This window comes from Amblyraja radiata, chromosome 22, assembly GCF_010909765.2.
Source record: "Amblyraja radiata isolate CabotCenter1 chromosome 22, sAmbRad1.1.pri, whole genome shotgun sequence".
In the NCBI taxonomy this organism is placed as follows: domain Eukaryota; kingdom Metazoa; phylum Chordata; class Chondrichthyes; order Rajiformes; family Rajidae; genus Amblyraja; species Amblyraja radiata.
In genome coordinates this window covers 19,345,686-19,371,182 of record NC_045977.1, presented here as the reverse complement: position 1 = coordinate 19,371,182, position 25,497 = coordinate 19,345,686, and the positions used below count along the sequence as shown (strand labels likewise).

The window sequence follows — 25,497 nt, the reverse complement described above, 5'->3', positions numbered from 1 at the left end:
AGAAGTCTATCACCTGCGATGGAGATAGTGAGGTCAAGAAATGGTAGGGAAGTCGGAAATGGTCCAGGTGAATTTGAGTGCCGGATGGAAGTTAGTGGTGAAGCGGATGAAGTCAGTCAGTTGTGTGTGGTTGCAGGAGGTAGCACCAAAGCAGTTGTTGATGTAACGGAGGTAGGGGTCGGGGATGGGGCCCTGGTACGTCTCGAACAAGGTTTGTTCGACATACCGACAAAGAAGCAGGCATAGCTGGGGCCCATGCGCGTGCCCATAGCTACGCCTTGTATTTGGAGGAAATGGGAGGAGTCAAACGAGAAGTTATTGAGGGTAAGGACCAACTCCGCTAGGCAGAGGAGAGTATCAGCGGATGGGTATAGGTTGATTCTCCGGTCGAGGAAGAACCGGAGGGCTTTGAGACCATCCTGGTGGGGGATGGAGGTGTAGAGTGAATGGACGTCCATGGTGAAGATGAGGGGATGGGGGCCTAGAGAATGGAATCCCCGGAGACGACGGAGAGTGTCTGAGGTGTCTTGAACATAGGTAAGGAGGGATTTAACCAGTGGGGATAGGATGGAGTCAAGGTATGTGGAAATAAGTTCGGTAGGGTACGAATAGGCAGAGACAATGAGTCTACCAGGACAGTCAGGTTTGTGGATTTTGGGCAGAAGGTAAAATCGGGCCGTGCGGGGCTGGGAAACGATGAGGTTGGAGGCTCGGGGGGGGGGGGGGGGGGGGGGGGGTCAGGAAGGCGGAGTGGATGAAGTCAGTGATGGTGCTAGAGATAGTAGCCTGGTGCTCGTCTGTGGGGTCATGGTCCAGGGGTAGGTAGAAGGAGGTGTCCGAGAGTTGGCGCGTGGCCTCAGGTTTGTAGAGATCGACGCGCCAGACTACCATGGCACCTCCCTTGTCGGCGGGTTTGATCACCCAGTCTGGGTTGTTGCGGAGTGAGTTGATAGCCGTCCGTTCAGTGGGGGGGGGGGGGGAGAGATTGGAGTGAGACAGGGGAGTGGAGAAGTTGAGGTGGTTGATGCCCTGCCAGCAGTTTTGGATAAAAAGGTCTAAAGCCGGAAGATGGCCATGAGGGGGAGTCCACGAGGAGGGGGTTCATTGGAGACGGGAAAAGGGATCATCAATAGGGGGCGAGGACTTCTTCCCATGGAAAAATGCTGTGAGGCGGAGGCTGACGGTAGAAAGAGCTCCAAGTCGTGGTGGGCGCGGAACTCATTGAGGTGGGGATGGAGGGGGACAAAGTTCACGACTCTGCTGAGGACCGACTGTTTGGTGTCGGAGAGGGGGAAGTCACGGGGGATGGTGAACACACGGCAGGGATGGGGGTTGGGGCTGGAGGAAGGCAGGTGAGTGAACTGAGGCCGAGGCGATGTCTGATGGGGGGGGTAGTGGGTGGTCAGGGGGTAGGGGGGTATGAGGACTGTAGTGTGGGTGGGAAAGAGCAGGGGTCACATAGTTTGAGGGGGATGGGGAAGACCCAGTGTACCAGCCACTGAGGTTACCAGGGTTGGGGAGACTAGCACCAGGACCCAGTGCAGTCAAACCCAGGGGAGTTGGAGTTAGCAGGGGAGTTGGAGTTAGCAGCGTGGAGGCTTCAGGCCCAGTGCTGAGTCCAGGCTCCAGGTAAGGCGATGGCTGCGGGCTGCTGGAGGGCGGTGTCGGGTCGGCGGATCCGATGGTAGGCATCCGCGGGCAGTAGAGTCGGGGTCGGCGGGTGATGCGTGGGAGGTCCCGGTGGGCGGATGGTCGGTGGGGCGGCGCGGATCGGCCAGCTCGGTGAGGCGACGAGGTGAGAAGGGCGCGGTCCGGCGGCCATGTTTGAGAGCCCCGGTCCGGCGGCGATGTTCGGTGGGTCCGATCCGGCGGCAATGTTGGATGGGCCCGGTGCGGCGGCATTGTTGGGTAGGCCCAGTGCGAGATGGGTCGGCCAGTTGCGGATGCGAGGTGGATAGGCTCCCAGTGTAGCAATGTTACAAAATTTTGAGATTTAAAAAATCAAGTCTGTAATTTATCCCATCAGATAAAGCATAAAAAGAAGTTTAATTTGACACCTAATTCACTTTCATATCTCAAGTATTTAAAAAGTTATGGCCATTTTCATACTCGGAAATTAGCAGCTTGTTCCCTATTGATTTTCTATGGACATAACAAAAAAGCTGTGATCGTGTGCAGTCAAAAGCCCATAACCTTCTTAAAAATTAAGAGAACTGAATGAAATTTTCAGTTATCGTAGATTGAACCATTCTGAAACAAACATAAAATAATCTTACTTGGATGACCTGAAATTAAAGCATATAATTAGTTAGTTACCCAAGTGTAGCTAATTTCAAACTTCAATTACTAGATCTAAACATCTATCCATTTTTTAATAAATGATTAACATTTTTAAATAGCCTAAGTATCCAAATAATATTCATAAATAATTCACAATAAAACATGATTTTTAAATCTCATTTACATTAATTTATAGGCCAAATGGAAGGAATTTAGTGTTCAATTGCTGTAAATTAATGTCCATTTAAATCAGCTTTCTAGTGGGATCCTGTGAACGCGCTGGTTTAGAACGTTCACATTGCGCTAGATTTGTGCCCTCAAATGCCCAGAAAAATATTGCGGGATATAATGGGCCCAAAATGAGCTTCTCGCAATATTAAACTTTGTATAAAGGGATCTTAAGAAGCCCTTTTTAATGTAAAAATATGCAGCCTACCTTCTATTATTTGCTCTATGCGACCCGGACAGCTGCCGGTGGTCGCGGGTTTAGAGATTGATTTTTAAACTACTATAACTATTATAGGCCTTTAAAACTAATAATAGCTTTTGCGACGGGGTCTTCCAGCGATTTTTCGTTAATAATTAACTAGGCTGAACATCTTCGATTTGAACAGCCTAGAGAAAATCGCGTTTTAAACCCGCCCCCTTCTAAACGGCGCCAAAATCGCGCACACCCGCAGCGACAGATTTTCAGCGACGCTTCAGGTAGGCTTTGCAACATACCTACCCAGTGCGCATCGGAGGTGGGTAGGCCCCCAGGCGTGGCGGCGAGGTTCAGCAGGGGGAAGGTAAACTACATACCTTTTCCTTTGTCCTGCACTTACAATGATCCAAGGATCTATGGAGCAAACTCCTCTCCACAACCAATATAAACCTCACCTGCATTTTAATCCCTCCCCCCCACCACCAAAGCCTCCTGAATCGCAAGCACAGCGCCACCGTTGGTAGGGTTTGTACCAACGCCACTACCTCAAAAGTTTACCACACCTTGGTGCAGCAGCAGATGCCCCCCTAGATCTCGAGGCCCTAAACTTAAGCTTGTCTAGCTTATACGTAAATCCGGCCCTGCGGGTGAGGACCCTTCTGTACTGTTCTATGTTCTAAGGTCTAAGGACGAAGGGAGCCAATTCCCGCCAGACCATTGCAGGAACAAATTCAGCTACAGATGAAGGCCAGGTTTACTTAAAATCTGTGAAATCCATTGCTGACGGCGAGTCTTCAAGCTGAAACTCTGACTCTGCCACAGACATAGCGTCGCCTGTTGAACGTTGCCGGGGTTGAGTGCTTTGGTTTCACGGTCACACTGAGTAAGTGTCCGGGGACAGCTGAGTGCGGCTCCCTCCCACTTGCCACCAACGTTGGTTGCCCTGACGCCACTTTACTGAATCCGCAGCCAAGAGGCGGCTCCTCACTCGTCGCCGCCGCCCCCGCTGACATCTTTAACTTTCGGGTTTCAGGAGGAGGGTTTAAACAGAGGCGAGTGGGGCTCAAGCTGAGAGACACTGCGGCCCGGGACCCTGCTCCGGGGCGCTGACAGGAGCGAGAAGTCAAGGGGAGCCCAGAGATGGCGTTGGGCAGCGCCTTCCCGCTGGACGCAGCCACTTTGCTGATCCTCGGCGCCCTCTCCCTCTTGCTCCTCCTTTACTTTCGCCGCGGCTCTACGTGCCATGGAGCGCTCAACCTGCCCCCGGGACCCCCTTGTCTGCCCATCATCGGTCACCTGCACCTGCTGGATCTGAAGAAGCCCCACGAGAGTCTCATGGAGGTAAGAGGGAGCGGGAGGAGGCAGCAATGGGGGCCCGTTGTGTTCCCCACTTGCACCCAGCGGTTGAGAGAAGCATCGCTGTCTCTATGTTGCTGCCGCTTAGATTCATCGCCCCAGAAATCTCAGCACTCCTGAGTTCAGTTTCACAACATCCATCATTCGCCGCTTGTAATCAGATGTTACCCGCTCGAGATTAATCCAGTAGGAGGTCCACTTCACACGGGCACAACGTGCTGGAGTAACTGAGCGGGCCAGGCAGTATCTCTGTAGAAAAAGGATAGTGACATTTCGGGTCTGCACCCTTATTCAGACTGCTTTCTTCGGAGATGCTGCCTGGCCCGCTAAGTTACTCAGCTCTTTGTGTTTCTCTTTGATATAAACCAGCATCTGCAGTTCTTCAGTTTTTCTTCTCCAAGATCCTGACCCACTGTCTTCTGCTGATATAGTTAACTGCAGAGTTGACTCCCTGAACATCCCGCGAGAAACGCCCAGGCTAACGTGAGCCATCTCTTTTCAATATATTGGGCGGCCACATTGGGGCAGCTGGTAGAGCCGCTGCCTCACACCGCCAGAGACCCGGGTTCGATCCAGCAGGTTTATAGTTAAATTGGCCTCGGTATATTGTCCCTAGTGTGTCGGAGACTGGTAGAATCTGGGAGCGATTGATGAGAATATGGAGAGATTAAATTTGGATTAGGTTAGTGCAGTATTAGTGTAAATGGGGTTTTGATGGTCAGCGTGGACTCGATGGGCCAAAGGGCCTATTTCCGTGCTGTATCTCTCTTTCGAAAAAAGAATACAGAAATGTATAATGCGAGGTTCACAGGGTTATAAGGACATTTTGCTATAAAACATATGAGTAGAATTAGGCCGTTTGGCCCATCGAGTCTACTCTGCCATTGGATCATGGCTGCTTTATTTTTTCCCTCCTAGCCCCATTCTCTTGCCTTCTTCCCTAATCTTTGATGTCGTTACTAATCTAGAACCTATCATTTCCACTTTAAAAAATCCCAATGTCTTGGATGCCACAACGATCTGTGGCAATGGAATCAGCAAATTCACCTCCCTCTGGTTAAAAAAAATCCTCCTCGTCTCCATTCTAAAGATACGTCCTTGTATCCTGAGGCTGTGCCCTCTGGTCCTTGACTCTCCCATTACTGGAAACTTCTTTTCCATCTCCATCCTATCTGGGCCATTCATTATTATTTATTGCCCAACCACCGTAGTCCTGAAGGCTGCAGAACAAATGGTGATAAATGGGATGAGTATAGATAGGTACACGATGGTCAGTCTAGATACAATGGGCTGAAGGGCCTGTGCCTGCACTCTGTGATGCTATCAGATCATGACACTGAACTGCATTCCTGAATTGCTGTCCTTAGGGATGGTGATCCATTAACTGCTGACAATGACGATGTTCGGATGCACATTCACATCAGACTATGGAGTGAAATGTTGACGTGTTATCGCTCTTCTTGCACCCTCTTGCCCTTTTCATGCTGTTTTCGGAATTGCTGTTAGAAAAGGGAGAATAATTTTATTTCATCAACCACTGTGCTGCTTACGCAATAGGCGTGAGAGTTTCCCTCACGGTTTAACTTGTGCAAGCAGAATATTTTTTTGTTATCAGAGTAAAACAAGTCAAGGGGTTGTGGCAATATTGACGAAAATAAATCGGCTACACATGCAATGCCCGCGATGTGATGACCTTATTGATTGGGTTCCACAGACTGTGAGGAAGGAGTCCATTTGCATCTTGAGCCAGAAAATGTGTCTCACAGTTTTCTGATACAAAAGTCTTTGCTCGCAACAAAAAAAGATGCAATCGTATCGGTTTATGGAATGAGTGACAGTGGGTTGCAAGGTAATGTGAAACCACATCATCAGGTGACCATTTACTGCTTGGTTATTACAGTGTAATTGGTATCACAGCAAGGTTATAGCACAGGAGGTCATTCAGCCCTTCCGTGTCAATGCTGGTGTTCTACCAGAGTAACAGAAGACCTATCCACTGGCTCTTGTGTTTAGCTTTATTTGGTTTATTGTCGCGTGTACTGAGGTAGAAGCCATGCACTAGTTTTTATTTTAGTAATTTAGTTTAGTTTAGAGATACAGCACGGAAACAGGCCCTTCGGTCCACCGAGTCCAAGCCGATCGGTGATCCCCGCAACGGTAACACCATCCTACATACACTAGGGACAATTTAACCAGGCCAATTAGCCTACAAACTTGTACATCTTTGTAGTATAGGAGGAAACCGAAGCACCGGGGAAAGCCCACGCAGGTCATGGGGAGAATGTACAAACTCTGTACAGACAGCACCCATAACAGGATCAAATCCGGGTCGCAGGCACTGTAAGGCTGCAACTCTACCACTGCGCCACCATGCTGCCCGATTTGCACAGCAGTGGATCAGCCTTACAGTGCCATATCCAGTAAACTAATAATATAATAAAATGAAAATGTTATTAATTGTTCATGGAATCTTGTTCCTCCTGTTTAAGCTGTCTGAGAAGTACGGTCCTATCTTCAGCATCAAGCTTGGAACCATGAAGGCTGTGGTCCTGACCGGCTACGAGACCGTGAAGGATGCTCTCATCAATCATCCCGATGAGTTTGGAGGAAGAGGTCGCATCCCAATATTTGAGGTCACATCAAAGGGTCATGGTAATTCCCGTCTTCATTGTTGTTGAACCCTTGATGATATTTGGTTGCATCCTCATTTGGTTCTGTTAAGTGGAGTCTTCCTGGAGGCTTGTTTTTCTAAGCTGTAAAACTTTAAAGGACTTTGTACAATACTTCTTTTAAGTGAGATTGGCACCCAATCCTTTGCAAATTGTGCTTAATTTAATTACATAATACATGAAACTATTTACTTCGTGATTTAATGTAAGATTGTTTCACAAACTAATAAATCTTTTCCACTATTTTAACAAATACCTATTTTCTCACTTTGATTATATTTGTCACACTTTCCAGGTGTTGTATACGATACGATACGATTCAATTTATTTGTCATTTGGACCCCTTGAGGTCCAAACGAAATGACGTTTCTGCAGCCATACATTACAAACAAATAGACCCAAGACGCAACATAATTTACATAAACATCCATCACATTGCTGTGATGGAAGGCCAAAAAAACTTATCTCTCCACTGCACTCTCCCCCCCGATGTCAGAGTCAAAGTCAAAGCCCCCGGCGGGCGATGGCGATTGTCCCGCGGCCATTAAAGCCACGCCGGGTGATGCAAGGTCGCACACCGAGTTCTTGAAGTTAGAGTCCCGCGGCCATTCCAAGCCGCGCGAGGCGGTGCTGTAAGGCCCCGCTCCAGGAGCTCTTCAACCCCGCAACTCGGGCGGGAGAAGTCGCCGTTGCGGGAGCCCCGAAAAGCGGTCTCCCTCCAGGGACCCGCGGGCTCCCGGTGCCGTCGTCTGCCAAACCCGCAGTTGCAGCCTCCGAACCTCCGGAGGTCGGGTCGCAGCAGCGTCCACCACCGCTCCACCCGCTCTGGACTCGGCCAGCCCCGCGACGGTGAGGTGAATAGTCGGCACCAGAGCCCCCGGTCTTCCTGTTGGAGGCCGCTCCTCGTTGCAGGCCCAATGACAACGGAGACCCGACAAAGAAAAGGTCGGGTCTCCCGTGCAGGGAGAGATTTAAAAGTTACCCCCTCCTTCCCACCCCCACACACATACCCCAACAAAAAATAGCAAAAACTACATAAAAACATAGACATAAAATAATAAAAACGCAGACGGACTGCAGAGGCCGCTGCTGACGAGAGTCGCTCCGCCCACCGTACACTGGGCTGAGGAGCTATAGCTATAGAGCTATAGAAACGTACATATTTTAACATATGAGACCATTCAGCATTGTCTTGTCTAGGCTGGCTCTTAGCACAGTCCTGAACATCCCATTATTTACTTGTAATTTATTCTCATTCTTATCCAAGCAAAGAAAAAGGAAGTAGAAATCAGACAGAGAATATAGAGTGAGCAGAAAAAATGACAAAATGGCCAAAAAGGGTTCTTGAAACCTTCTAATATTAAGAACAAGTTGGTAGGTAGGGAGAGAGTAGGACCATGCAAGGACAAAGGAGGACATTTGTTCTGGAGACAGGAGAAATGGGTGAGGTACAAAATGAACACGTTGCATTGGTATTCACCAAGGACAACAACATGGAGGATTGTGAGATCAGTGTAGCCGATGCTAATATTTGAGGACATGTTGAGATCTAGAACGAGGAGGTGTTGGGTCTATTAAAGAAAGTTAAGATGAGATAAGTCCCCTGGTTCTGATGGGATTGATCCCAGGTTATGGAGAGAGGCAAGAGAGATCGATGGGGCCTCAACAAACATCTTTGTATCATCTCTAGCCAAAGGCGAGGTCTTAGAGAACTAGTGAGTAGCCAATAATGTCCCTCTGATTAAAAAGGGAAATAAGAATAATCTACCAAATTACAGGCAGGTGAGCCTTGAGTCAGTGGTGGGGGAGGTACTGGTGAGGATTCTTAGTGACAGATATATTCATATTTCAAAAAACATGGGCTAATTAGGGATAGTCAGCATGGATATCTGCCGTTCAGGACGTATTATGAACTTGATTGATATTTTTGAGATGGTGGCAAAGATGATTGAGAGTAAGCCAGTGGATTTTAAATACATGGAATTAAGTAAGGCCTTTGCCAAGGTCTGTCATAGTGTGCTAATCATGTGATGCATGGTGACACCCTCATCTTTGACTCTCCTACTCTGGGGAAAAGATTAAGGCTATTCATCTAATCTATACCATGCATGATTTTATATGCAGCTATAAGCTCACCCCTTCTACAATCCAGTGAAAGAAAGTCTATTCAGCTCACCTCATAGTTCAAATACTCCAGTCCTGTTAACATTCTTGCAAATCTTTCTTGCACCCTTTCTAGTTTAATTACATCATTCCTATAGTGGAAAGATCATTGATACAAATACATCGATAGATGCTCCTGAGCACACCATCAGTGATGTAACCTGGGGTCATTGGGTGTTTCGGATCTTTCAACATCAGACACCCTCACCCAGGCGACCCAGCCGTGGTTGATCAGACCACGACGTGTTCAGGTGGCATTCGCTCCTTCCCATGGACCTCCTCTCCTGATCCAGAGCCATCTCGAGGCCTTCTCCGCTGCCTTTGTGGTGTTCTTGATGGCCTTTCTCCTCGCCACTCCGTTTATGCCCAGTGCACTCAAGGTTTTGTAGAGCGATTGCACTGCAAAACCTCTGCAGCCAACCTCGATGGGCATACACCTTGCCTTCCAGCCCTGCTTGCGGCAGTCTATGACCAGCTCTTCATACTTGGCCATCTTCCTCTCGTGGGCCTCCTCCAGACGATCCTCCCACGGCACAGTCAGTTCCAACAAGACGATGTTTTTGGTCGCCTCTGAGACCAGGAGGATATCTGGCCTCAGGGTGGTCGTGGCAATGTGCTGTGGGAACTTCAGCTGTTTCACCAGGTCTACGGAAAGCTGCCAGTCCTGCGCAGTCGCCAGGATTCCTGACTGATTCCTGGCTGCTGTGGTTCTTGGCAGCTGCACTCCAGCCTTCACGAAGGTGATCATCTGGGTGGTGGAGCGTTCTCGTCTACAGCTGCTGATTCCCATGCTGATGGCTTCTGCAATGGGTTTGAGAACCTGGTCGTGACGCCATGTGTACCGGCCCTGCCCAAGAGTCTTTGGGCAACAGCTCAGGATGAGCTCCAACGTCCCCTTGCCTGAGCATTGCGGGCAATCTGGAGATTCCGTTTTGCCCCAGATGAAGAGGTTCGATGGGCTGGGCAGGACATCATACACTGCCTGGACCAAGAACTTGATGTGCTGTGATTCAGCCTGCCAGAGCTCAGTCCATGTGACTTTTCGGTCCATGGCCTGCTCCCACCTTGTCCAGGCTCCCTGCTGCCTCAATCCAACTGCTCTGGTACACCTCTCCTCCTCCACCACTGCCCTCACTTCCTCCTGGACCAGCCTGCGCTTCTCCTGCCCCTTGGCCTTGTCAAACTGGGGAGATGGGAAGATTCCCAGGCCAGCTCTTCCCGGAGTCACTGCTCCCACCAGGCTGCTGTTAAACACCTTGCCAAGACTCTTCACTGGCCTTTCGGAGACAGTTGAGATTGGTGTCCCTTCGATGTTGAAGCGGAACCTGTCCATGACTTTGCCCTTCTTCAACACCAGTGACCTTGATTTTCCTGGCTTAAACCTCATCCTTGCCCATCCAATCAGCTTCTCCAGGTGGATCCCTGCAGTATCCACCTGCCTCCTGGCACTGACTCAGTGGTGACAGTCAGGTCGTCCATGAAGGCTCTGATTGGTGGTTGGCGCATTCCTGACTTGGTCCGAGGGCCCCGGCACTCTGGCTCAGCAGACTTGACGATCATGTTCATCGCCAAGGCAACAAGGATCACAGAGATGGTACAGCCTGTGATGATCCCAACCTCCAGTCTGTGCCACTCTGATGTTACTGACCCTGATGAGACTCTCATGCTGAACTGGTTGTAATAGTCCAGGATGAGATCTGCCACTTGGCCCGGCACATGATGCTTGGCCATGACTGTCTGGATCAGCTTGAGCGGGATGGAGCCGTAGGCGTTGGCCAGGTCAAGCCAGAGCACTGTCAGGTCTCCCTTGTTCTCCCTGGCTTCTCTGATGAGCTGGGTCACCACTCCCATGTGCTCTAGACACCCCGGCACTCCAGATACGCCTCCCTTTTGCACTGAGCTGTCGATGTAGCCATTGCTGGAGAGGAAGTTGGTCAGCCGCCTCGCCACTATGCTGAAGAAAATCTTGCCTTCAACGCTTAGCAAGGAGATGATTCTGAACTGATCGATCTTCTTGGAATCTTCCTCCTTTGCGATCCAGACTTCTTCAGTGAATCGCCACTGCTGCACCACTTTTCCTCTCCTCCAGATGACTTTCAGGATCTTCCACAGCCGTTTCAGTAACAAGGGGCAGTTCTTGTAGACCCTGTAGGGGACTTTGCTCGGGCCAGGGGCTGAGCCAGCTCTTGCTCTCTTCACAACGTCCTGGACCTCTTTCAGGAGTGGCTCTCTACTATCAAACTCCTTGATGGGTGGAGGTGGTTTTATCAGGATGTTGCACTGGCCCAGCTCCTGCTGCCTGACGGGGTCACTGTAGGTCGTCTGGATGTGCCGGTCGATCTCCTCCTTAGAGCAAGCCAAACTCCCACTGCGCTTCTGCCCGAGTAGTTGTTTGGTGAAGCCGAAGGGGTTGGCTATGAAGGATGCTCGCTTCCTGGCTCTTTCCTTCCGGCGACTTCAGTGCCACTCAGCTCTACGGAGGGTCATCAGCTTCTTCCTCAGGATGGTTCGCAGCTCAGCCAAGGGGGGACGTTGCTCTTCGCTGGCCTCTTTATACTGCTTCTTGAGGGACTTAAGCTCCTGCCGGATCTTGTGGATCTTTGTTGCTCGTTGGTTCATGGTGAAAGGTGTTCTGGCCGGCTTCTTCTCCACTGCTCCAAACCTTTCCACAGCTAGGCTGATGACGATTGTCGTCATCGTCCGCAGACTTCGGTCCACGTCTCCCTTCGCAGTTGCTTATAATTGTATAAAGTGCTTCATATGTGGACTTATCAACGAATTGCATAGCTGCATCGTGACATTCCAACTCGTGTACTCAGTACTGTGCTTGATGAAGACAAGCATGGTCATAAGGTCATAAGGAATAGGAGTATGATTAGGCTCATCGTCTACTCCTAGGGAAAGTGGCGCAGCAGTGGCGATTCACTGAAGAAGTCTGGATCGCAAAGGAGGAAGATTCCAAGAAGATCGATCATTTCTTTCGTTTTGTTCATTGTCATGTTTTAGTTAATTTTGTTTTATTAAGTTGTGTATGTGTGTGGGTGGGGTGGGAGAAACATGCCTTGGTCTCTTCCTTCGGGGGATGCGACTTTTTCTTCGGTCGTATTCCCCGTCTCCGTCTGCGCCGAGGCCTAATGGCGGCATCGGAGCTGTAGCAGCAACAGCAGCAGCAGCGGTGACCTGACTCGGCCCCGAAGCTGTGGCGGCGGCAGCAGCAGCAGCGGTGACCCGGCTCGGCGCCGAAGCTGTAGCGGCGGCAGCAGCAGCAGCGGAGACCCTGCTCGGCCCTGGAGCTGTGGCGGCGGCAGCAGCAGCAGCGGTGACCCGGCTCGGCCCTGGAGCTGTGGCGGCGGCAGCAGCAGCAGCGGAGACCCGGCTCGGCCCTGGAGCTGTGGCGGCGGCAGCAGCAGCAGCGGAGACCTGACTCGGCCCCGAAGCTGTAGCGGCGGCAGCAGCAGCAGCGGTGACCCGGCTCGGCCCTGGAGCTGTAGCAGAGGCAGCAACCACCCGCGGAGTTTGAACCGTCGCCTCGGCGCAGAGGGAGAACAAAGAGGGAAGAGACAGAGACTTTAAGATTTTGCCTTCCACCACAGTGAGGAGGTGTTTGGTGAACTCACTGTGGTGGATGTTAAATTTGTGTTGATTGTGTGTTTTTGCCATTTTTTAAATTATATGTATGACTGCAGGGAAACAAAATTTCGTTCAGACCGAAAGGTCTGAATGACAATAAAACGAATCTAATCTAATCTAATCTCCGCCATTCAATCATGGTTGATCTATCCCTCTCTCCTAACCCCATTCTCCTGCCTTCTCCCCATAACATCTGATACCTGTACTACTCAAGAATTTATCTATCTCTGCCTTAAAAATATGCACTGACTTGGCTTCCAAATAATTCCATAGATTCACCATCGTGAATGCATACTTCACCACATTGTCCACCTGTGTCATTACCTTTATGGAACTCTGTATCTGCATTCCTAGGTGGCTTTGTTGTACAACAGTAAGTCTTACCCTGGTTTGTCCAACTGAAGTGCAATACCTCACATTTATCTGAATAAAATGCAATAAGGGGTAAGTATGCAGTAAATGGCAGGTGCTTCGAGAAGCATTGATACACAGAAGGATCTTGGGCTGCAAATCCCTGAAAGTGGCACTGTATAAAAGTGGGGAAGTTATGTTGCAGGTTATGGGGAGAAGGCAAGAGAAAGGGGTGGAGACGAAAAATAGATCGGCCAATAGTGGAGCATTCATTGCCACAGAAGGCTGTGGAGGCCAAGTCAATGGATGTTTTTAAGGCGCAGATTGATAGATTCTTGATTGGTAAGGGTGTCAGTGGTTGTGGGGATAAGGCAGAAGAATGGGGTTGAGAAGGATAGATAGATCAGATCCGATTGAACGGCAGGATAGACTTGATGGGCCAAATGGCTTAATTCTGCTCCTATGTCTTATGGATGATGTGCTGTACTGTTCTATGTTGTATGTTCTCTGCCTCACTAAAACAAATCTTTCTCTCTTGTGCCATTGTTTTCCATCTAGATTATGCCATTTAAAGGTGAAGCTCACCTTTGACTTGGTTGCAAATTGCTTTGACAAGTTGTCACATGGACGGTTTTAATTACAGGCATCATCTTTGGTCATGGGGAATCGTGGAAGCAGATGCGAAGATTCACCATATCCACTCTGCGGGACTTTGGAATGGGCAAGAAATCTATCGAAGATAAAATCATTGAAGAAACACATTTCCTCATTAAAATGTTTGAATCGTACGAAGGTGAGTCTAAATGAAGAGGCAAAATGATCAACTCTCCTCTGCCTACTTCTAATAATTTATAATGTAAGATGTGGATTAAAGAATCCGAGAAATTCCTATTCAAGGTAACAACCATTCAATTCATAGAAGTTTGACACAAAATGCTGCCGTAACTCAGCAGGACAGTCAGCATGTATTTTCTCCAGAGATGCTGCCTGACCCGCTGAGTTCCTCCGATATTTTAGAAACATAGAAAATAGGTGCAGGAATAGGTCATTCGGCCCTTCGAGCCAGCATCACCATTCAATATGATCATATCTGATCATCCAACATCAGTACCCCATTCTGGCTTTCTCCCAATGTCCCTTGATTCCGTTAGCCCAAAGAGTTATATCTAACTCTCTCTTGAATACATCCAGTGAATTGGCCTTCACAGCCTTCTTTGGCAGAGAATTCCACAGATTCACAACTGGGAGAAAAAGTATTTCCTTATCTCAGTCCAATATGGCCTACACCTTATTCTTAAACTGTGGCCCCTAGTTCTGGACTTCCCAAAAATTGGGAACATTTTCCCTGCATCCAGCCTGCCCAAACCCTTGAGAATTTTGTATATTTCTCTAAGATCCCTCTCTTCCTTCTAAATTCCAGTGAATATAAGTTCAGTCGATCCATTCTTTCATCATGTAAGTCCCGCCATCGCGGGAATTAACCTGGTGAACCAATGCTGCACTACCTCAATAGCAATAATGTCCTTCCTCAAATTAGGGGACCAATTGCACACAACACTCCAGGTGCAGTTTCATCAGGGCCCTGTGTCAGAACTGAACGAGGAGGAGGACACAAATGCAGGCTCAGACACAGGGCAGATCAGTCTTCGGCGTTTAATCGGTCCAAGTCAGTACACAGGTAGGCAAAACAGAGGCAACAGTACCATATAGGAGCAGGCAAGAACCAGTGGTCGAAAATACAGGCAAAGGTCGAGATCACAAGGTCACAAGATTTCGAGAGCTGGAACGAGGTGATACCAAGTAGCATACACCACGAACTGGCAATGGGAACTAAAACACAAAAGGCTTAAATACAGACTAGCAGGGGATAACGAGACACAGGTGAAACACATCAGGGCGTGGCCAACAGACTAGCAGGGGATAACGAGACACAGGTGAAACACATCAGGGCGTGGCCAACAATCACATGAGGGTAAACGACCTGACAGGAAATGGGACCTGAAACAAGAGGAGATGTGAGACACCAAAATAAAACAAGAATGCAAACTCTAATACTAAAAACCAATAAGAAACAGAAACTAGATCAAACGCGAGACCTGACACCCTGTACAACTGCAGTTGGACCTCCTTGCTCCTAAACTCAAATCCTCTTGCAATGAAGGCCAACATGACATTAGCTTTCTGAAAACCCTGGTGGCGGCGCGACTCGTTGCAGCGGCTCCTACAGCCTGTCTGTCTTTTTTTTATTTTTTTTATTTTTGTCTAGTTAAATGTAGTGTTTGTGTTTTTTTAAGCTTGGTTTTAAATGTGTATATGTGGGGGGCGGGGGGGAGGGGGAAACCGTTTAAAATCTCTTCCCTGTACGGGAGACCCGACCTTTTCCCTGTCGGGTCTCCGTTGTCGTTGGGGCCTAGCACCGTGGAGCGGCCTCCAACCTGAACGACCCGGGGGCTCGGGAGACTGCGCTGCGGACTACTCACCATCGTGGGGCTGGCCGGCCTCGGAACGTGGGGAGCGGTGGTGACTCGCTGCTGCGACTCGACTCCTGGGGCTCGGAGGCTCCAGCAACGCAGCCGCAGGTCCGGTGGACTGGGACATCGGGAGCTCACGAGTCCGGGGGGAGAGAGAGACCGCTTCCCGGAGCTCCCGCAACGCGACTTCTCCAGCCCGTGTCGCGGGGTTGGAACGACCCGGAGCGGGGAAGTACATCACCCGGCACGGCTTCATGGCCATGGGACTCACCAGCGCACGCTGGGGCTCCGACCTTGTACTTTCAAACCGGGAGCGGGGCCGTAAATCGCCCCGCACGGCCTAAAATGGCCGTGGGACTTATCATCACCCGCCTGGGGCTTCGACATCGGGAGAGACATGGAGAGCAGGGGAGAGAAAAGACTTTTGCCTTCCATCACAGTGGGTCCACTGTGATGGATGTCTGTGTGAACTTAATTGTGTGTATGTCTGTAGGACATTGTCTTTGTTTGTATGGCTGTGGAAACAAAATTTCGTTTGAGTCTCACTGGGGCTCAAATGACAATAAATTTGTATATTTATTTTCACTGCCTGTTGTACCTACGTGCTTACTTTCAGTGACTGATTTACAAGCACATCCAGGTCTTTTTGCACATCCCCTTTTCCTAACCTGACACCATTCAGTTAATAATCTGCCTTCCTGTTCTTGCCACCAAAGTGGATAACCTCACATTTATCCACATTATACTGCATCTGCCATGCATCTGGCCACTCACCCAACCTATCCAAGTCACCCTGCGCCCTCATAGCATCCTCAAGGCAGCTCACTGCCACCCAGCTTGGTGTCATCTGCAAACTTGGAGATGTTACATTGAATTCCTTTGTCTAAATCGTTAATATATATTATAAATAGCTGGGGTCCCAGCATTGAGCCTTGCAGCACCCCACTATCACTGCCTGCCATTCTGAAAAGGACCCGTTAATTCCTAATCTTTGCTTCCTGTCTGCCAACCAGTTCTCTATCCATGCCAATACCCTACCCCCAACACCATGTGCTCTAATTTTGCACACTAAGATCTTGTGTGGGACCTTGTCAATGGCTTTTTGAAAGTCCAGATGAACCACATCCACTGGCTCTTCTGTATCCATTCTATTTGTTACATCCTCAAAAAATTCCAGAAGATTAGTCAAGCATGATTTCCCCTTCATAAATCCATGCTGACTTTTACAAATCCTGTCATTGCTTTCCAAATGCGCTGCTATTTCATCTTTAATAATCGACTCAAACATCTTCCCCGCTACCGATGTCAGGTTAACTGGTCTATAATTCCCTGTTTTTTCTCTCCCTCCTTTCTTAGAAATTGGGGTTACATTAGCTACCCTCCAGTCCACAGGAACTGATCCAGAGTCGAGAGAACATTGGGAAATGATCACCATTGCATCCACGATTTCTAGAGCCACCTCCTTGGGTTGTAGACTATCAGGCCCTGGAGATTTATCTGACTTCAGTCCCAACAGGTTATTGAACACCATTTCCTGACTAATGTGGATTTCCTTCAGTTCCTCCCTCCCACTAGATCCTCGGTTCCCTGGTATTTCTGGGAGACTGTTTGTGTCTTCCTTAGTGAAGACAGAACCAAAGTACTTCTTTAACTGGTCTGCCATTTCCTTGTTTCCTGTTATAAATTCACCTGTTTCTGACTAAGGGACCTACATTCGTCTTCGCTAATCTTTTCCTCTTCACATATCTATAGAAAATTTTACAGTCAGTTTTTATATTCTCCGCAAGCTTTTTTTCATGCTCTAATTTCCCCCTCTTAATTAACCCCTTTGCTCTTCTCTGTTGAATTCTAAATTTTCCCAGTCCCCCGATTTTTATTAGTTATTTATGTTATGACATCGGATGGAAGCTGCATACCAAATCTCGCTGCGCTTATGTGCAATGACAATACAATACAATACAATACAATTTATTTGTTATCATTTGAACCTCATTGAGGTTCAAACAAAATTTGGTTTCTGCAGTCATACACGCAAGAAAAAGAACCAAGACACAACACAATTTACACAAACATCCATCACAGTGAATCTCCTCCTCACTGTGATGGAAGGCAAAGTCTTATCTCTCAATATATATCAATAAAAGATATTATTATTATTTGCTGCTCCCTCTGGCCAATGTACAGTATATGCTTCTCCCTTGGATTTAACACTATTCCTAATTTTCCTCATTAGCCATGGTTGAGCCGCCTTCCCTGTTTTATTTATACATCAGACAGGGATGAACAATTGTTGTAATTCATCCATGCGATCTTAAAATCTTTGCCATTGCATATTTATCATCAACCCACTTTTTTGTTGCTCCTCAACTGAGGAAAGAGTTAAATGTTTACTACATTCAAGAGTGTGGAGTTGTACATCAACTGGACTGGGAATGGATGGCAAATTTCTTCTTTGAAGGGAATCAGTGACCAGATGAGTTTTTAACAACAATCGCCATTCCAGGAAAAAAACAACATAGCCAAACAAAGTGAGTTTTGTGGTTGGATTAGATTTTGCTGTTAATCTTTGCACAGTTTGGCAGCAATGCCCACGTTGACTCAACGTCACACTTTAGTCTGATTATTTGCTGAACTGGCTGATTGCTTCATTAACAATATCATGTAAAACTTGCCACTGAAGTAAAGAGCCAGACCTCAATAAAAAGAGACTGATCAGGGTATCACATAAATATCAATTGGATTACATTGTTGACACTAACTTGTGAACGATATGTATTTCTGCAGGCCAAGAATTTAATCCAACCATCAAGTTAAACATTGCTGTGGCCAATATAATCTGCGCAATAATTTTTGGTGACAGATTTGATTACGATGATGAAAAGTTCATTAGTTTGGTGAAGGGAGTGAATGAAAGTGTGCAACTTGCTGGATCTCCGATGGTGCAGGTAAATCTCATTTTACTCTGAGATTGCAAATACAGGCTGATTTACGTAATAAGTGACTTACGTAAACTCGCTCTTACATAAGCAATTCTTTAAGCTCTTAGCTTTATTTCCGAGTTCCGTGTCTCGGTAGCAGTGCACTAATGCCGTCGCATGTGGCTGTTTCTGCCAGCCAGCCAGCTGTTCTCCTGGATGCTCCCTCGTGGTCTCCACGCCAGAGCTCCCCCCCCCCCCCCCCCCCCCCCGTGGTCTGCAGCTTGGAGCTGCAATCTGGACTCCTCGTCGGAGCTCTCCCTGTGGTCTCTGTGGAAGAGCTCCACCCGTGGCCTCCCCGTTGGAGGTCCACATGTGGTCTCCGCCTCCGAGCTCTCCACATGGGGTCTGCGTCGGAGCTCCTCCATGGTCTCATCATTGAATAGTAAATTTACCCATGCTCAGTAGCTCTTGTTTCCGACTTAAGTAACATCTGAACTGTACGAGAGTCCCCGCAATGTACAAATATTGATTTCTCTCATTTCAAGTAATCCTTGCATTCCTCTCTCCATCCCTCCCCCACCCTGATCATCCTGCTAGTTTTATTGTTCATATATCCTCGTTATCACCTCATCCTTAGCCAGCAATGGACCATTGTGGCCATCAGTGCCGACTCTGATCTTTTCTGTTCCTTTTCATAACTCTAGTTTCCCTCTCAGTCTAAAGAAGGGTCTCGACCCGAAGCATCACCTATTCCTTTTCTCTAGAGATGCTGCCGGACCCACTGAGTTACTCCAGCATTTTGTGTCTATCTTTGGTGTTCAGTATTGCCTAGCAATTGCTTGTTGTGCTGTTAATACTAATAATTGTATTTTATAGCTCTACAATGCATTTCCCATACTGGGATTTCTTCCTGGTTCTCACAAGAAATTGTTGCAACATGAAGGATTAATTACTGGATTCATCAAAAAGATTATGAATGAAAATGATGAGAAACTAGATGCAAATGACACAAGGAGCTTTATTGATGCCTTCTTGTTAAAACAGCGGCAGGTATGCACTGTACGCCTCCCCTTGTATGAGCCCAGCTTCAAATAAACTGTGACTATTCAACTATGCTTAACTGTGATGCTATTACAGTCAAACACGCACTGCAACAACTGGCTTAGTCGAACATAAAACATATCGGCAGTGGATGTAGCTCAAGTGCATGCTTTGCATGGATGAGGCCATCAATCCCTGGCATCTCCACTCTTTTGGGTGGCACAATGGCACAGTTGGTTGAGCCGCTGTCTCACAATGCCAGGGAACCTGGTTTTCTGACCTTGAGTGCTGCCTGTGTGGACCTTGCACGGTCTCCCACTGACCGCATGGATTTCCTCCGGGTGCTCCAGTTTCCTCCCACATCTTAAAATGCCTGGCTTTATAGGTTAATTGGCCTCTGTAAAATTGCTTCTCCTGTGTAGAGAGTGGATGGGAAATTGAGATAAAATGAGCAGGGGAATCGAGAACCAGAGGCACAGGTTTATGGTGAGTGGAGAAAGATTTAATTGGAACCAGAGAGGAATTTTTTTTACACAAAATGTGGAGGGTGTATGGAAGGACCTGCCAGAGGAGGTAGTCGAGGCAGGTACTGTCCCAAATTTTAAGAAACATTTTGACAGGTACATGGATAGGAAAGGTTCAGAGGCATATGGACCAAACCCAGGCACGTGGATCCAGTGTAGATGGGACATGTTGGTCGGTGTGACCATGTTGCATTGAGGGGCCAGTTTCCATGCTGTATGCCTTTACAACTTTATAACTAGTGTGAGGTCAGTTTCAAGGAGATGTGTGGACAAGTTTTTTACACGGGGGGCGGTGGGGACCTGGACCCTGCTGCCTTGGATGATGGTGAAGGAGGATACAAGAGAGGGATTCAAGAGGCTTTTAGATAGGCACGTGGATATGTAGGGAATGGAGGGATATGCATCACATGCAGGGAGAGGAAATTAGTTTAACTTGGCATCATGTTCGGCATTGAGATTTTGGGCTGAAGGACCAGTTTCTGTGCTGTACTGTTGTATATTCTAGATGAAACAAAATATCCAAACCAATTATGAATTTTAATAAATACTAGACCAACGTGCGGTGTGGGGGTGGGGGGGGGGGGAGGCGGCACGCAGTGTCACACACACTAACTATCCCCCCCCCCCCCGCACACGCTAATTACCCCCTTGATATTATATTAATATTATTAATTTGCTCCTTTTACCCCATAACCACCCTATCTACTGACGCATAATCCCCAACTTGCAGTCACATCTAGAGAGGGGAGGGGGCGGGGGTAGAGAGTGAGGGCAGAGAGAGGAGGGGCAGAGGCAGAGAGAGAGAGAGACAGAGACACAGAGAGAGGGGCAAGAGGGATAGGGGGTGGAGAGGAGGATAAGAGGGAGGGTGGGTGAGGGGGGAAAGGTGGGGGAGGAGTGGGTGAGAGTGAGGGGGAGGGGGAGGGAGAGGGGGGTGAGGTGGGGAGCAGGGAGGGTGGAGGGAAGAGGGTAGGGGGTGTGGAGGGGAGGGGGTTTAAGGGGAGGGGGTGGAGGGGAAAGAGGGGGAGAGAGAGGGTGTGCTGAGAGGGGAGGTGGGGAGCAGGGAGGGTGGAGTGAAGGGGGTAGGGGTGTGTGGAGGGGTTTTACGGGATGAATGGTGGGGGAGGGGATGGAGGGGAGGGGGGGAGAAAAAGAGGGGAGAGAGAGAGGGGGGCAGGGGGCAGAGGAGAGGGGGCAGAGGAGAGGGGGCAGAGGAGAGGGGGAGAGGAGGGGGGGAGAGGAGAGGGGGGAGAAAGGAGAGGAGGGGTGAGGTGGGGAGAGGAGAGGAGGGGAGAGGGGGGGGGAGGAGAGGAAAGGGGGGGAGAGGAGAGGGGGGAGAGGAGAGGGGGGGAGAGGAGGGGGGTGGAAGAGGAGGGGGTGGAATAGGAGAGGGGGGGAGGAGGAGAGGGGGGAGAGGAGAGGAGAGGAAAAGGGGGAGAACCTAAAAACCATTTTAGAACCAAAAAAGACATTCTGCAAGCATTGTAGAACCAAAAGAGACACTTTTTGCAAACATTTTAGAACCAATAAACACTTTTTGCAAACATTTTAGAACCAATAGACACATTCTGCAAGCGTTTTAAAACCACTAAGGACACTTACATTTGAGTAGACATGTGTTCAGTGTTATTCACAGCTCAGAGAAACGTGACCCTCTGCCTTCCTCCAGCTTGCAGACACTGATTGAGGCACACCACTTCCTGGTTTTATAGTCCCTCCCCCCTGCCGCCAGCAGGGGCAGCAGAGAGAATGGGGAATTTTGTAAAATCATTAATATCTCTGTCATTTTTCATCGACGGGAAAGATCCTCGGCACACATATGGCGGAGGGGGGCTCTGAGCAAGGTGGCCAAAAATGACGGCCGTAGGTGGCGGCGTTCTCTCGGAAATCGCAGCACAGATGGCCAAAACCGGTCAAGAACAGACTTTTAGTAATATAGACATTAAATCTATATACATCGGTACATTTATTTACTTGTAAAATTAAAGGTAATCAAATAACATTTAAAAATTATACTTGACACAGAACATTTTTTAATTGTTAAGCTTTGACAAAGATCGGTTTCTACAATCCAAAATAGTCTGCAATCAGAATCTTGCCGTATCCCAAAGAGTTGGGCGAGAGGGCTTCTGGTGTGTCCTCCTGGTCCTAAGCCAATTTCTGGGTCTTTGTTCTGTTAATCTATTGCAGGAGTCGGGTAATCCAAACACATATTTCCATGAAAACAACCTGTTATTCACGGCATCCAACCTGTTTGGTGCTGGGATGGAGACGACTTCAACCACACTTCGTTGGGCCATGCTGCTGATGATGAAGTACCCCCACGTACAGGGTGAGGAGCGGTCTGATTGATTACTATGCATCCCGTGTGTGAATCCCAACTCTAGCCCTGCCGCCCAGTGCTTTAACGATGCCCTTGGTTTCCAGAGAAAGTTCACGAGGAAATCAGCAGTATCATTGGGTCAGAACGGTCGCCCAGAGCTGAAGATCGGACGAGTTTGCCCTACACCAACGCGGTGATCCATGAAGTCCAGAGGTTTGGCAACATTGCGCCAATGAACCTCCTGCATTCAACAACAGCGGACGTAAACTTTAAAGGCTATTTCATCCCAAAGGTAAATAAGGGAAGTGGGTGTCTCATTGGCTCCTGATATTTGGATATTTACTTCAGGGAGGGAGCAAGTGGATTGTTGATGTCTTATGCTCATAAATTTATTTGTGCAATTTTAGATAACATAGCTTCTGGTGTATTGTGTGCTTTTGGAAGGGAATTGATGGAGTGGCATTGAGAGGGTGGCCACCGTGCTGCCCTAGTTGGTGTTATGTTATGTGTTATATGATTCAAAGGGCTGGATCATGAGGAGTTATTCCCAACTACCATGTGCATTGCCACACAGCGGTTAATGTACAGGATTAATAGCAGCAGCGTGTGTTGTCTCCTGTGACATTGGTACAATCTGCAATGGAGCTGAAGAATAATTAAAAATAAGTGATTACATTGGAATAAAAGATAGTTCAGGTAATGATGATGCTGAGATAGTGGGTCACTTAAAGACACACCTAGTTCACTGATGCCCATAATTAATTTAGTTTAGAGATACAGCATGGAGACAGGCCCTTCGGCCCATCAAGTCCATACCAACCATTGATCACCCGTTCACACAAGTTCTATGTTATCTAACTTTAACGTGCACTCCCGACACACTGGGAGTCTTCTTCGTCTTCTTCTTCTTCTTGCGAATGAAAGATAAACCAAAGGAATAGTTAGATCTCAAGCCGGTGGTTGAGCAGCCAAGAAGAAGAAACTGTGCCTTTCCAAGGGAAATAAATTGCTGTTTATCCCTGGTACGACCAGATCAACACAATAGTAGATAAAAATACAAAGTACTGGAGTAACTTAGCAGGTCAGGCAGCATCTATGGAAACATGGATAAGTGATGTTTCAGGTCGAGACCTTTCTTCAAGCTCCTTCTTCAGATCTATCGTCAGACTGGGTCTGAAGATGGATCCCAACCTGAAGCATCACATATCTATGTGATCCAGATATGCTGTTTGACCCACTAAGTTCTCCAGCACATTGTGTGTTTTTTTGTAAACCAGCATCAGCAGTTTATGTTAAAATCCACACAATAGTGGTTGACTCCTCACTGCCTCCTTAGGTCAGGGGGCATGGGAAATACCACCTGACCCTGCTGCAATGCCCACATCCTGGAACAAATAAATGGAAAATAAATGTGGTTAAAAATTCTTAGGTGTGTCTCTGGAACTTTACCTGCCAAAGTTAGACACTGAGCCACTTCATGAGATATTCGGGCAAGCTCGAACATAAGTTTGAAGAACCATCTTTAAAATGAGTGATGGGAAGAGAGACAGAGGTTTTGGGATATAATTCCAGAGGTTTATGTCACTGAGGGTGAAGATGCTGGCAGAGTGATGGAAATTGGAGATGCGTAAGGGGCAGAAGAGTGGAAATGCTGCCAAGATTGTTAATTCCCCTTCAGTGGACGTATTTTCAGCAATGCTTTTCAATCAGAATAACAACAGCAATTTGTAAATTATATTTTCAGGACACTCCCGTGATCCCATTACTGACCTCGGTGCTTTTCGATAAAACTCAGTGGGAAAACCCGAGAGCCTTTAACCCTTCCAACTTTCTGGATGCTGATGGGAAGTTTGTGAAGAGAGATGCTTTTGCTCCTTTCTCCATGGGTAAGATGTTTCTCCTTTCTTGGACATCTTTGGTTTTATTGTCATACGTCCCAGACAGAACAATTACATTTCTACTCGTAGCAGTACAACTGAATATTTAAACACAGCACTCTGCAAGTGATATAATTTGTAAAAAGTTTGGTATATATATATACATGTGTATGTGTGCGTGTGTGTGTGTGTTTTGTATATATATCTACCCACACATACATGTACCTGTCCAAGTGTCTTTTCAATGTTGTAATAGTACCTGCTTCAACTACCTCCTCTGGTAGCTTGTTCCATCTACCCACCACCCTCTGAGTGAAAACGTTGCAAGGCAGAAAGGTGTGTATGGGACTGAGAAGGGGAGTTAAAATGGCTCTTATTGGTCTTGCTTAACCATGAAAAAAATATTACTGTTAATTATTTTGGAGTGAATGTTATTCGAGGGCAGCACGGTGTCTCCACTTGTAGAGCTGCTGCCTCCCAGCGCCAAAGAGCCGGGTTCAATCCTCACTTCGGTTGCTGTCTGCGTGGAGTTTACACGTTCTCTCTTTGACTGCTTGTGTTTTTTACGGGTGCTCTGGTTTCCTCCCACATCCCAAAGACATGTGGGTTTGTACATTAATTTCCCCTAGTGTGTAATGGAGTGGTTGTGATAACATAAAGCTGGTGTGAACATGCGATTTATGGTCAGCGTAGACTCGGTGGGCCTAAGGGCCTATTTCATGCAGTATATTGGGTTGACTGGGCTTGGATTCACTGGAATTTAGAAGGATGAGAGGCAATCTTATAGAGACATATAACATTCTTAAAGGATCGGACAGGCTAAATGCAGGGAAAATGGACCCGATTGAGGTGTCCAGAACTATGGGTCACAGTTTAAGAATAAGGGGTAGGCCATTTAAGACAAAGATGAAGAAAAACTCTTTCACCCAGAAAGTTGTGAATCTGTGGAATTCTCTGCCACAGAAGGCAGTGGAGGCCAATTCACTTGATGTTTTCAAGGGAGAGTAAGATTTAGCTCTTAGGGCTAAAGGAATCCGGGGATATGGAGAAAAAGCATGAACGGGGTACTGATTTTAGATGATCAGCCATGATTATATTGAATGGCGGTCCTGACCCGAAGGGCCGAATGGCCTACTCCTGCACCTATTTTTCTATGTTTCTATTTTTTGATGGATTAATTAATCAAACTTTGGATCTAGTGGAGCAACGTTGACATGTTTGTGCCTTTGCAGGACGCAGGGCCTGTGCTGGAGAATCCCTGGCCAGGGTGGAGCTCTTCCTGTTCTTTACCATTCTGGTACAGAAGTTCCGGTTTCAAGTCCCCCCGAATGTGAACAATCTGGAGCTTGTGTCCGGTGTGGGCATCACATCATTCCCAAAATACCAAAACGTGTGTGCTGTGCGTCGCTGATGTCAACACATCCTTTGACAGAATAAACATTTTTGGCAAGGGAAATCTGTGAGAAAACA

General features: G+C 47.8%; 1 protein-coding gene across 1 annotated transcript; it reads left to right on the top strand.

Annotated features, from left to right (window-relative positions):
* The first annotated feature begins 3,461 nt into the window (after positions 1-3,461).
* On the top strand, positions 3,462-25,497 carry LOC116985653 (cytochrome P450 2K1-like). Its single transcript, XM_033040521.1, has 9 exons — positions 3,462-4,045; positions 6,550-6,712; positions 13,517-13,666; positions 18,129-18,289; positions 19,139-19,312; positions 22,018-22,159; positions 22,255-22,442; positions 23,895-24,036; positions 25,260-25,497. The coding sequence occupies exons 1-9, from the start codon at positions 3,845-3,847 to the stop codon at positions 25,436-25,438; spliced, it is 1,500 nt and encodes a 499-aa protein (XP_032896412.1). The 5' UTR covers positions 3,462-3,844; the 3' UTR covers positions 25,439-25,497.